Source organism: Callithrix jacchus, chromosome 1, assembly GCF_049354715.1.
Source record: "Callithrix jacchus isolate 240 chromosome 1, calJac240_pri, whole genome shotgun sequence".
Taxonomy (NCBI): domain Eukaryota; kingdom Metazoa; phylum Chordata; class Mammalia; order Primates; family Cebidae; genus Callithrix; species Callithrix jacchus.
In genome coordinates, this window is record NC_133502.1 from 198,661,500 (window position 1) to 198,674,886 (window position 13,387).

Genomic DNA, 13,387 nt, shown 5'->3' on the forward strand with positions numbered 1-13,387 from the left:
TTGAGAGAGTCTCACTCTGTAGCCCAGCCTGGAGTGCAGTGGCATGATCTCAGCTCACTGCAACCTCCACCTCCCGGGTCCCAGTTCAAACAATTCTTCTGCCTCAGCCTCCTGAGTAGCTGGGATTACAGGCTCATGCCACCACGCCCAGCTATTTTTTGTATTTTTAGTAGAGACGGGTTTCACCATGTTGGCCAGGCTGCTCTTGAACTCCTGACCTTGTGATCCGCCCGCCTCTGCCTCCCAAAGTGCTGGGATTACAGGCGCACGCCACCATGCCCAGCTAATTTTTTGAATTTTTAGTAGAAACGGGGTTTCACCATGTTGACCAGGATGGTCTCGATCTCTTGACCTCGTGATCCACCCGCCTCGGCCTCCCAGAGTGCTGGGATTACAGGCGTGAGCCACCGCGCCCAGCCAACTTTGCCCTTAACCTTCAGTATTGTCTTCTTTTATTTCTGACCTTTCTTATTCCCTCTTTTCTTTTCTCTCTGGGTGTTTTATTCTTTTTCTACCTTCTTGAATTGGTCACCTAGCTCAGTAAGTAGTGAGCTCAGCACTCTGGTGTCACTGCGCTGGCTGCATGGCACTAGTGTCCTCCTTCCTCCCTGGGGGTTCTTGCAGTTATGCCATTTAAATATCACCCTGGAATAAAACTTCAAGGCTATACATTTTTCTTTAACATGTTGTATTCCACTAGTTTTATGGAATTATAAGTTCATTTTATTCTTTATACATATAATGTATACATTTCCTGAAAATGGCATGTAAGCAGAAATAAAGATAATTGTGATTTTATTTCATTGGGTGAAAGTGATCATGTTTGTAATCCACTGTGCAAATTCTAGGCTTGTATAGAGGAAACAGGAAACACCACTATCCTTAAGAAAACCTCAGAAACTCCCAAGGTGGGTCTGGAGGTATCCACCTGTTTTGATGTGTTGTATTTTCTCATTTCTGAGTTATTCCACGGTTCATACGCTTTGTGGTCCATTTTAAAACGTCTAAGTGATTGGCTACTTTTTAGTTATCTTCTTGTTATTGATGCCTGCCTCTTAATTGTTCTGTGCTCTGATTATGTGGTAGGAATTCTTTGTATTTGCCAAGACTGGCTATGTGGACTTTGCAAGGTCTGTTTTCATGAAATATCCCACGTGTGCAAGTGAAGACCGTGGTTTCCCTATCAGAGACCAGGTTCTCCTTAACGGCATTTTAGAAGCCTATTCGCAGAATTGTATAAACCTACCATATGCTTTCTAACTTTTCATCTGCTTGATCTATCAATTACTGAGAGTAGTGGCTTAAAACCTCCCATTATGATAATGTTTTTTCAAACTTGTAGTTCTGCCAATTTTCTTTATGAATTTTGAGGGTATATAGTTAGCTGCATACAAATTTAGAGTTTTGTTTTCTGCTAAGTTTATCATCAGGAAGCGGATCTTTGTTTTTACTAGTGCCTCTTATTTTAATATCTAGTTTGCCAATCATTTTACCATCAGCCATTTGGGGCCCTTATGCTTTGGTGGTTTCTTTTCAAAAAGCATATATATAGCTTCTTTTTTTTTTTTTTTTTGAGTCGGAGTCTCGCTCTGTCACCCAGGCTGGAGTTCAGTGGCGCAATCTGGGCTCACTGCAACCTCCGCCTCCCAGGTTGAGGCGATTCTCCTCCCTCAGCCTCCCGAGTAGCTGGGACTATAGGTGCGTGCCATCACGCCCAGTTAATTTTTACATTTTTAGTAGAGACAGGGTTTCACCATATTGACCAGGCTGGTCTTGAACTCCTGATCTCATGATCCACCCGCCATGTCCCTCCCAAAGTGCTGGGATTACAGGCTGAGCCACTGCGCCCAGATGCATATAGGTTTTTAAAGAGCATGTGGCTTATTGCCATCATCTGCCACGTCTGCCGCTTATTTCACTTACATTTATAATGATTACTGATATTTTTCTTTTGTCTTATGTTTTAATTTTTGTAGGAACGTAGATGTATGTATTTATGGGTATATGAGATGTTTCGATACAGGCATGCAATGCCTAATAATGACGTCATTATGAGAGTGGGGTATCATCCCCTCATGCATTTATTCTTTGTGTCACAAACAATCCATTTATACTTTTAGTTATTTGGAAATGTACAATTAAATTATTTCCTCATCTACTTGTCCTTTTAGATGGTTTTGGTGTTCCTTCCTTTTTCTATTCCTTTACATCAACCAGGGTTTTCCAGAGTTAATCTGTTTCTTGTCTGCTAACTAGTTTGGAAGTATAACCCTCTACTTCCATTTCTGTGTGTGTCACTACACATATGTAAATTACTCTAAAAATCTCCAATTTTTTTCACAAACTTCTAGCACTTTAACTCCCTTGTTTTACATTTGGCTGGTATTTTTTACCATTATCCAAATGAGATATTACTGTTTTTACAAAGGCAAGATGTGTGTGAAGTTTCTTTAGATGACGTAGGGAGCTGGTGGTGATGAACTCTGTTTTTGTCTGTCTAAATACGTATTCAACTGTAGAACTTTCTGGCCCTCCAATCATGAGTAGCGTCTAAATCACCCCCCCACCGACAGTGCCCCCAGACCAGACACATGCGGGACAGCTCTGCCATGTGCAGTCGTGCTCTCTGCCTGGTGGATGTGAGGCTGTGGAGTAGAGATGGGGATAAACTACAGAGACGCGTGCTCAGTAATGACACATGGCCACTCCGTGTACTGCAAAGAAACCCAGAGTGTGTGGAAAGTGTATAGAAAGTGATCCAGATACAGCAGTTAAAACCAAGGGAACTCATGCTTTAATAGACACTGAAATCACAAAGGAGGAAGGCCAAGTGCCTTAGCAATCTCAATAAAAATATGAAGTTCTTTTTACATGGTAAATTTCATAATATAAAAAGTTTAATGTCATCTGAAAACTGTGTAATTTACAAAAAAAGTCCATGTAGGCCAAAGATGGCTAACACTGCATATAAGGAACGTGAATGCCAGTGGGGAAGGTGTCTGAGGAGGGGAGGGGCCGCGGGTGTCCTGATAGGGAACAACTTTGAAGGATCTGGCACAAACAAGGACCCAGTTCACAAACCACAGGTACACTCATTTTAGATAGAACAGCAGAACGGGTGAGGACAATTAGACAGTTTCCACTTGTTGCCTGCTTGCTGAAAGCAAACCAGATTATTGCATGGCATTCTTCCAACCTGAACTGAAACCATCAAGGCTACAGTTCTTCTTGTGGGTGTGCAAGTGTGTGTGGCTGGGAGGTGGCGGGATCGACAGGGGCCAGGGACTTGCTGCAACGATCGCATGCTGGAGAGTCACTGGGATGGAGACAGCAGGATCAGGACAGCATGGGTGGCACATTCATCTCCAGCTAAAACCCAGCAAGTCTCTGTGGACCATGAATTTTTAAACAATGGGATGGAGGTGAAAACTATTTTTCATTTTGTGCTGCACATCAATGTGGATCAAAATGTGAGTTTTAGTAGCAAATTTTCTCTTGGTATTTTGACTTAATTAAGAAATCATCAGATTAGTTGAGTCATTTACTGGAGAGAATTAAGAAAGCTTTGACTCCCTTGCTCTGTGGTCCTGCTGAGTTTTCTAAGAGAGGGGAGTTGTACTGCTTATTGTATTTACATCTGATGGAGTAGCAGAGGGTGGGACATGCCAGTTTCCTGAGCTAAAAGGAAATATATGCAATGCTTTCTACAAATGGCAAGCAAAACATTGTTTTATAAATATTACCCACATCCATGGACTCCTCCCAAATGGGACAAACAGCCAAGGGCATGCAGGAGGCATTAGCTTCCATCCACATGGCCCTCACATACCCCAGGCTCCCCGGATGCCAGTCAGTCTATCCAATACCTGACTTGCTCCTCCTAGAGCAGAGAAACAAAATGCTAATCCATTTTCTGTCATCTATACCAAGAGTCAGCAGACTTCTTAAAAGGCCAGGTATTGGCTGGGTGCAATGGCTCATGCCTGTAATCTCAGCCCTTTGGTAGGCTGAGACGGGCCTATCATTTGAGGTCAGGAGTTCGAGACCAGCCTGGCCAAATATGGTGAAACCCCGTCTCTACTAAAAATACAAAAATTAGCTAGGCATGATAGTGGGTTCCTGTAATCCCAGCTACTGGGGAAGCTGAAGCAAGAAAATCCTGTGAACCCAGGAGGCAGAGGTTGCAATGAGCCAAGATCTCACCATTGCACTCCAGCCTGGGTGACAGAGCAAGACTCTATCTCAGAAAAAAAAAAAAAAGCCAGGTATTAAATGTTTTATGCTGTGTGGGCCAAACGCAAAATCAACAATATAATAAGTACTTATATAACCCTTTAAAAAGGTAACTTAGTGAATGGCTGTGAAAAACCAGACCACTTACCTGAGTTAGCCTGTGGGTCATAGTTGCTGATCTATATGAAGAAATCTTGGTGAATTATACAGTTTCCCTTCATTCTAAGGGCATACTTTTTTCAGTATAGCCTGAAACATTCACTTTTGAGTTTATGATTTTTACATCCATTTTACTCATATAGGAATACCAAGACTGACAGTGACAAAGCGGTGGTGATTCTAGTGATCTCTAGACTGGTCTATCATTTTATCACGTTTGTTTTCCCCTCCTTGAAACTTACATCTAAGACAGAATGAAATCACGTAAACCATTTGGCTCTTCAATATGAAACCTAAAATAAGAATGTACATGGGACTAAAACCAGGTTGGGGTCCATGAGTCCTCCTAGCTGGCTCGATAACCACAGGCAGTGGTAGGGTGGTGGGGGTGTTTGCTAGACGGGGGCAAATAGGGTCGTACCCTTCCCCTCACGGAAGGAGAGCACAGACCCCAGAGCTTTACTCCAGGGATCCTTGGCACTTGGGAAAGAAAGAGGCTGTGAGAGATTTGCTGAGAGAGGGACAGCCTAACCATCTGCATATGGATTTAGAAACTTGAGGTTTACTTTTCATTGTTAGGAACCTGATTTTGCTATCTAATGCACAGTGCTATAAATTTGGTCTTCACTTGCTACACTGGTACTTTTATTACCATTCTTTCCCCTACTAATGTAAAGAAACCCGCATAATCGCTGGCTTCTTTATAAAGTACTTTGCTTTCAGTGTTGGGATCAGGGCTAGAATGTGACATGCTTTTTGTTGGCTTTTGGTTAAATTAAAAACCCCTCAGATGGAGCTCAGGAGAACACAGATTGGATAAATATCATCCTTTCTTCTTTTCAGAGAAGTACACTGAGGAACAGGTGAAATTGTCAGTGTATGCTCAGATGCTGAGATCCCACCCAAGGGTAAAACCCCCACCTGGGGATCCTGAGGTTAGCATCCCTGCCAGGCCTGGTGGCCGACCACCTTCACGATGAACCCCACAGTGAGGCGGGTAGGATCTGAATTTTAGAATTACCTCAAAGATCCTTATCTCAGTTCTCCAACTAAAGTCAGTACTAATAGGACTTTCAGCATCTCCTTTATTAAAATAAATTAATGGTTACCCCTAACTAGATGATTCCCTTGTCTTGCCTCAAGCTGGCAACAATCTAAGTTACTGTCAGAGCTGTAGGAAAAGGCCACCTTCACTTTCTAAGGTACATCTCTCTCTCCTCAGTTGGCTGTAATCCTGGCATGCATCCCAGCAAAGGCCCTGCTACGTAGGATCTGGACCAGCAGCTTCAGCTGTGGGGGAGGGGCCAGTCCTTCAGGCAGCAGGAACGCAGGAGGCTGGCCAGGGCCAAGGCGAGGGGCTGGGGGCAGCTCACAGAGGCGGGTGCTGGGGTTGTGGGGACCTGGCAATGGATTTAGACAGAAGACATCTGAGGGACCTGGAGTTGGGGAAACAGTAAAATTCAGCAGCTAATAAAAGGGAACAGGAGCTGGAAGGCAGGATTCTGGTTAATATCTTAGTTAACCGTGGATTTTTTTTTTCTCTTATAAGGAAACTGAGTCATTTCAACTTTTCCTTCCAAACTTGATAATTACTTACTGATGACTATTCAAAATTTGACATTTTAAAAAACTTTTTGAGCTTTTAAAAATAATAGCTATAAATGTGAAGTACTATTGATAATAAAACCAAGTTGTTTATCCATGTACAAAAAAGGTCAATAATGTTTTAAAAGCACAAAGTTGCATTTTAAATCACAATTGCATAGTTCTAAAATGCCTGGATAAGAGTTACATAAATTTTTTTAAGAAAATTCACGTTTGGTTGACAGCGGGACCCAACGGACATTTACGGAGCAGAGTTCAGAATGGAAGCGCTGTTTCAATGTGAATTATTGCATTGTTGCTGAGATATTACACTATCATGAGGCCAAAATTGCTACAATTTAATTACAAATCATTGGCATTTTAAAAACCATTATTCTGTTTTTGGCTAATATAACTTTCCTGTAGAATTCAACTTAGAGAAATTTCATACCTCCCACCCCCAACCAGCACCTGAAAGCCTTAGAAAAAGTTCTATTTGTATTTCTGTGTATAAAAGGTACTGCATATATACCTCTTAGCAAAATATGCGCTCCCTTTCCTCTTCCCACCCAAGAACCATGACCATTTTTGTACGAAATCCTGGTGAAGAATCATATCACAGATGAGAAGCAGGGAGTTTGAAGGTAAACAAACATTTGGTGAAGTGTGTAGGAAATTCCACCAGCCTCCTGGACCAGCCCCACCGAATCCTGGCTTTTGGTAAATGTGGTCCAGAGGCCCAGAAAAGCCACCAGTGCATGTGGCAGCCTTTGGACGTGGTAGTGCCCCTCACCTGAAGAGCACAGCTTCGTGAAGGTGCTGGTGGCTGTGGGGGTGCTGCACTCAGACAGGGAACGGCTGCAGCAAACGCCAGGCCCCCATCTGCGGGCTGCTCAGAGTCAGTGAGTATAAAAGATGCTTTAGCATTTGGAAGAAGGGAAGAATCTTCCTGGGGACAGGAACTTGTAGCCATTTCCAGAAGGAAGTCTCAAAGGGCGCGTGGGGGCTGTGGCAGGAGGGCCGGCAGGCAATGGCAGCTCGCCTAGTGCGGTGGTCTCAGTGCGCCAGTGTCCATTGGGAGGGACTTTTGGTGGAGCTCCGTCACGCTGCTGCAGGGACAGCTCCTTCAGTTCAAGCTTATCTACTCCCTCCTCCTTGTTGTGCCGTGGTGACAAATTCAACAGACTGAGGACATCTCTTTTGGAAGTCATGGTGCCAGGGGCTCCCCGGAGGGTCTTCACTGGCCCCGTGGAGTGCTGGGGCGTGCTCTGCCAGAACATCTTCAGGTTATGGACAGCCTGCACCTTTTCATCAATGGCTGCCATTTTTAGCTTGTCTATGTCGGGAGCGTCTGCCGGACTGGAGCGAGCGGATCCAGCTGAGGAGTAGGAGAGAGCTGGGGAGGGTGCACTGCCGGCAGGAGACTGGTGGCCAGAGCTTGGGGACATGTTCCTTGGCGATTTGGAAATATGAGCACTGTAAGGAGAGCTGGGGTACTTCAGTTTAAAGAGAGGCTGGTCCAGCTGGGACGTCTGCGAGTCGGAGCCCGGCGATGGCCGGCCACTGTGCTGGCTCGGGCTGTCTTTGATGGACGTCTCCGAGGTGGTGGGGCTGCTATATCCGGAACTCACCTTGGGTAGGGAGGAGCTCCTGGCTGGGGGCTTTGGTTTAACTGTGACAGGTGATGGCTGACTCTTCTGATGGGAGAGGACAGGCCTGCTGAATGCACTGGTTTCTGACGCTCTGAAGACAGCAGCGCTGCTGGGCGCCTGAATGCCATCTTCAGGGTTATTACTCTTGCTCACCTGGCCGCCGCTCCTCTGAAGACGCTCCACTGCAATGAGATGACTCTGTGTCTCCTCTAGAATTTTCTGGGCTAACTCTTGTGGATCAAGTTTTGGGTTGTTTTCTTCTTGGGATTTCACGGTACTGTCTGTTTCTGTGCTAGACTGGTCTGATTCTCCTGTATCTGAACTTGCTAGTTTTCCCACCTTTTGGAAGGGTGAGTTGGGGCTGGGAATCAGAGTCATTTTCACCGGAGAATTTGGAGTGCTGATGCTCCCTTTGGAGCTCACGGAGACTCTCACACCTCCGGCTGCCCCAGCTCGGGGTGGTTTGTGGTCTGGTGAGAAGCCTGTCTTTTGGTTTTCTTGGTAGGTTGCCAAGGGCTCGTTACTGATGATGGAAAACCCTTCATATTCTTCCTCATCTTTGTTGCCTGCAGGGCGGGTCTGGAGAGGCAGCTGGCTCCGAGGCAGGGTCGATCTCTGCAGGTAAGCGTTCTTGGACCGGTCATGGTCCTGCCTTCCCGGGCCTCCACCCTCTGCTCCACCCTCGGGTTTGGAGACAAAGCTCATTGAGGAGGCAATGGAGCTCAGACTGTACACAGAGATGGCATCTGAGGCAATGCTGTCTGCACCAGTGGGGGAGAAGGGGGGGTGTTGGTAGCCCAAGGGTAGGGCATTGGAAACAGACTGAGCAGAAGCCAGAGACTCCAGGGAGGAGGAGCTGTCGAGGCTGAGGCGCTTGGGTAGCTCAGTGGAATCTACGCAGAAAACACAAGGGCCCAAAGGGTCGTTAGAATTCTGTATCATTTTGATTTTTCTCTCAAAACTACAACATCCTTATATGAATAGAAGCTAGCAAAGAATTATACAAGAACTACTTATATACACTACTTGCATTAATCTTATAATCCTCAAAAATATGGTCCTGTTAGAAAAAGTAAATCTAACATAGGTAGAAAAATCACTCTAGGAGAGCTCACAGCCACACCCACCCTGGACCGCCACCACCACCACGGCCCATGTCCACTTTGCTCCCTGTCGCATGCAGGGTCAGGGTGAGCAGCGGGACCCTGTATCCGCCTTGCTCTGAGCACGGCTCCTTCCTCCCTCCTCCGTGTGCTCCTGGGGCCTGTGAGCAGTCTATGGTATCTCCTGCCCTCCTTTCCAGCTCCCTCCCGCAAGTCCCTCTGGCGTCGTCTACACTCGCTCTCCACACTACCTCTCCCCTCCCCTCTCAACCTACTCCACTCAGGTTTTTGTCCCTATCACTCTTACAAAGGTCACCAATGAGGTCCACACTGCCAAATCCAGAGTCCACTGCTCAGTTCTGCAGCGGAACACACCTGCCCTCACCGCCCCCTCCTCCACAGCACCCTTCTCATCACTTTGAAGCCTGGAATGCCCGAAGAACACCATCCTCTCCCCTCCACCCCGCATGCACCCCGGGTGATGCCATGCACGTTTCTGTCTTCATGCTGACCTCTCCCTGAACTCCAGACTCACATAGCAGCTGCCTGCATGAGTGTCTAATGGATACCCCAAACCGAAGGTCTCCCCGATGGAACTCAGGCCCGTTCCTCCTGCCACTGCCATGACCTCAGCAGAGGGCAACCATTTTGGCAGTTCTTCCAAAAAACAGGATACCACTCTGACCTGTTCTGTCATGACCTTCAGCACCCCTGTCGGTTCTGCCTGTAAACCATAACCACCTTCCAAGCCTGCATTTCGCTCTTCCCACTGTAGCCAGCTCAGCCCTTAAGAACATCAGTCGGGCTGGGTGTGTCCTCAGGGCCTGAAAATCTCCTCCCAGGCCTACAGGACCCAGGTGTCTGCTCCCGTCAGGCCTTGCGGCCCCAGAGGACAGGCACGCCTGTCAGCGCGTTCCCATCTGCTCCGCCACCGCCCTCTCACTTTGCAGTCCTGTGCCCTGCTCGAGCACTTGCCAGCACCACGTACACTCCAGGTTCCATGAGAGCAGGGAGTTTTGTTTACCACTCCTGAACAGTCCCTAACTGTTCCCTAACACACACACAAATATGCTGTTTCACTTTTCTTCCGCTTCCCAAAATGTATGTGTTGGTGTCGGCCCCCAGGGAGAACATGGCAGGCTCTTACCAAACAGAGACAGCAGGGACTGGAGCGCAAAGTGCACGGTCCGTCGATTGGCTTGCTTTCCGGTTTTCAGGATTACTTCCTCCTGACCAACTTCACAGAGATCAAAACCTAGAGGAACAAAGCATATAAGCATCTACTTCCTTCGGGAAGATTCCAGATCTTGAACATGAGCACTATAGGGCTCCTTGTACAACTTGACGGAATTCCTGCAAGGCCCTTCAGGAAGCATCCGGGCCTGGGGCTTCCCCTGTCTGCACGGAGGTCAGTCCTGTGGTAGACAGTGGGGGTTGGGCTGCCCCACCCAGAACATCCACTCCACGCAGCCCCCAATTGGCAGGGGTATGGCTCTCACTGCCTAGCTCTCCTCTGTCCCTTCACTGAGCACTATGGACCAGAACTGAGTAAGGCTCACTCACATGAGTTTTCCATTTTTTCACAGAAGTACAGTCTATGTAAAGTCCGTCCAGGACAAAAACTGGCCGCTCCATTCAGCATTGAGAGCAATATTTAAAGCTGGTACATGGTAAGGTGAAGTTTCTCAAGGGCAAAGACAATACCTTCATGCATGTTCAGTGTCTGCCCCCATGGGCTTTGAAATGAGCACTCTCTGATAGTGGGGAATCTGCAGGGACTTCTCTGCCTCTGCCAAAGCCCAGAGGTGCTGCTCCCTGATTGTAGGTAGAAGACTCTAACGAGACTCAGAGCAGGTACAACACAGGGTCTGGAGCTTCTTGAGCAAGAGGCTAGCTAACAAGCTGTGGGCACAGCACTTTAACACATTAAGAGACACAGGGACACCAGCAAGTATGTCACCCTGGGGAAAAGCCAAGTGCAGATGGGGATATGGCTTGGCTCTGTGTCCCCACCCAAATCTTATTTCAAATTGTAATCACTGGATATGAGGGAGGGACCTGGTGGGAAGTGATTGGATCCTTCTTGTGATAGTGAGGGTGTTCTCATGAGATCTGGTTGTTTGAGAAGGGTCTGGCATTTTCCCTGTGCTCTCTCCTGCCACCTTGTGAAGAAGGTGCCTGCTTCTCCTTCACCTTGCACCATGATTGTAGGTTTCCTGAGGTCTCCCAGCAATGCAGAACTGTGAGTCAATTGAACCTTATTTCTTTATAAATTACTCAGTCTTGTATGGTATCTTTATGGCATTATGAGAACAGACTAATATAGACGGGGACCACAAAGCAAGAATTTAGGGCCTGGAGAGTCTTCAGCATGGAAAATCTTCACCCAGCATCCCTCGTCCCTGAGCTCCCCTTGAAACACTGCAAAGTACTGGGTGACTACGACAGCATACCCTTTCCTCTGACCTCACAGCGTTAAAGTAACCCCACCATAGTACACAATGCTGTTGTCAGCATGCTGTGCGTGTCGTGACTTGGCAACAGTGCCTGCCCCTCTCTCATCCAGCCAACCAGCCTTTTTACTTGTACTTGGGGGTTCGGAGACTATCATTCCCTTAGGAATTTAGGTTCAGTAGAGGAACATTCTATTTGTTATGGGACATTTTCCTCCCTGAATTTGAAAGTAAACGGTCTCTGAAAGCAACAGGAAGACTTGCTCAGGCTCAGAGAACTCCACATTAAAAACAAATAATGAATAGTATCAATGTGAAGTTTCCATTAGAAACCTCTACTTTTACCAAAATGATAGAAATCTCTGGCAGTCCACACTGGGTTGTGAAGGTGTGTGCTTACTGCTGAGGACTGGAAAGGGGTAACTCTCGGAGCCTCAGAGCCCTAGGAGTGAGCCAGCCACCTCTCTCCACATGACAGGCATGCCAGACACCGTTCTCCTCTCCCAGCTTTATGTCAAAAGGCTGTAAAGGCTGCCGACGCATGCACACCAACTCACCCCTTGAGTAACCACAGCACTTGGAAAATACAGAGAATAACTGGAACATCAACTAAAGTCCCCCATAACCCTAACACCAAAGACAGCCCATGTTAAGATTTTTTGGTTTTCCTTCTGTACTACTGTTGATATGCCTGGCAAAGGACCTCAAAAGCAGGGAGTGTGCAGAGGAGGAAGGCTGGCTCCACACCCAAGGGAGGCTCAAGGCCCCATGACGAAGAGAGCTTTTCCTTTATAAAGTAAGGTCTTGGCCAGTCACAGTGGCTCACAGAAGTGATAAGAAAAGCATCCCGGGCGGGAAGCTGGCCCTTTTCAGTCTAGCCTCTATCTGCTACTGACTACATAGAAATTTACTATGTTTACATCAGGAAAATGATGCTTTAAACCCACAGAAGAAAAGCATGTAGGCCAGGAGTGGGGGCTCACGCCTGAATCCCAGCACTTTGGGAGGATGCATGAGAGGGTTGCTTGGAGTTCAAGACCAGCCTGGGCAACATGGTGAAACCTCATCTCTACAAAAAAGGTTGGAAAAAAATAAAAGATCAAGTAATGCAACCTGTAAAGGATGCCAAGCTTCTAATCCAGAGGGATTCAGAACGCCTGTGAGGCCCTGTAGCTCCCTGCTTTACCTTCACAATAAATGATGTGTCTGAAAACATGGAGCTGGCCTTGAGTTGAGGTGCACAAAACAGGTCAGGCAGTGGGGCCCTGAGCAGAAAGAAGCATTTTTAAGGATTCTCTGTCCAGCCATGTCTGACAGTTCGTCCATGTAACAGTAAGGTCAGACAGTGTCATCTTCTCAAGGCTGTCCACTTCTCTCAGTTTAAAATCCAAAGGCCTTACCTGGCCTCTGAGCCCACAGATCTGCCCTGTCCTCTGCCCCCCACCCCCGGCCCCCTTCATGGCTGTTCGCTCAGCCTGGCACTTTACCCCAGTCTCTGTGGGCCTGCCCTGGCCCCTGCCCCCACCCATTGGCTTCTGGCTGCTGAGGTGCTCCCTCACTTCCTAAGGCATCCCTTAGACACTATATTGATTTGATTGTGTTCTCCCACTATAGTGCAAACTCTAGGATGGCAGAAATTTAGTCTTTTGCTCGCTGCTGCATCTCCAGTGCCTGGAAAATTGCCTGGCACATAACAGGTGTTTCAAAGAAAGCTGTGGAGTGACTGGTTCCCGAGCCAGTCACTGGGCCCCTAAGTGGGGCAGGAGAGGAGCAGCTCACAGCCTCTTGTGGTCTGTCAACAGATGCACTATTGAGATACACAACAGTATGTCAGGAGCCAAGTCTGCATGTTACAAATGGTAAAAGAGAGGGAAATCAAGTGTACTGCACTGACTGAGCCCTTGCTGTGTGCAGTCCTAGGTGCCCACGGTCACTCAGAGGTGGTTTTAATAGTACTGTTTTCCTGCCAGTTTTGAGCACCCACTGACAGAGGACAATACTGAAACTATTATCATCTTATGACTCTAATTTTGGTTTTCTTTAGCTCCTAATCACACTTGGCCTCCCATGATACCAGAGTCTAGCAGATTCATATTAAGGTAATGGGCACAAATGAGAGAGATGAAATCACAGTGCAAGGGAAATGGCACAAAGCCATTTGTCCCATTTGGGAATCCTGCTAACCCACTAGAATCTGTGTTAA

At 47.0% G+C, this 13,387-nt stretch overlaps 1 protein-coding gene across 6 annotated transcripts in view; it reads right to left on the minus strand.

Annotated features, from left to right (window-relative positions):
* Positions 1-2,771: 2,771 nt before the first annotated feature.
* TTC28 (tetratricopeptide repeat domain 28) overlaps positions 2,772-13,387 on the minus strand; it is a 708,603-nt gene continuing 697,987 nt past the window's right edge. For all 6 annotated transcript variants that reach the window (XM_078337130.1, XM_035258707.3, XM_035258622.3 and 3 more), the window contains 2 exons: positions 9,879-9,986; positions 2,772-8,521 (listed from right to left, as the gene is read on the minus strand). In XM_078337130.1, coding sequence (XP_078193256.1) covers positions 6,897-8,521; positions 9,879-9,986 — 1,733 coding nt within the window. In that variant the 3' untranslated portion in view covers positions 2,772-6,896. The remainder of the gene's footprint in view (positions 8,522-9,878; positions 9,987-13,387) is intronic.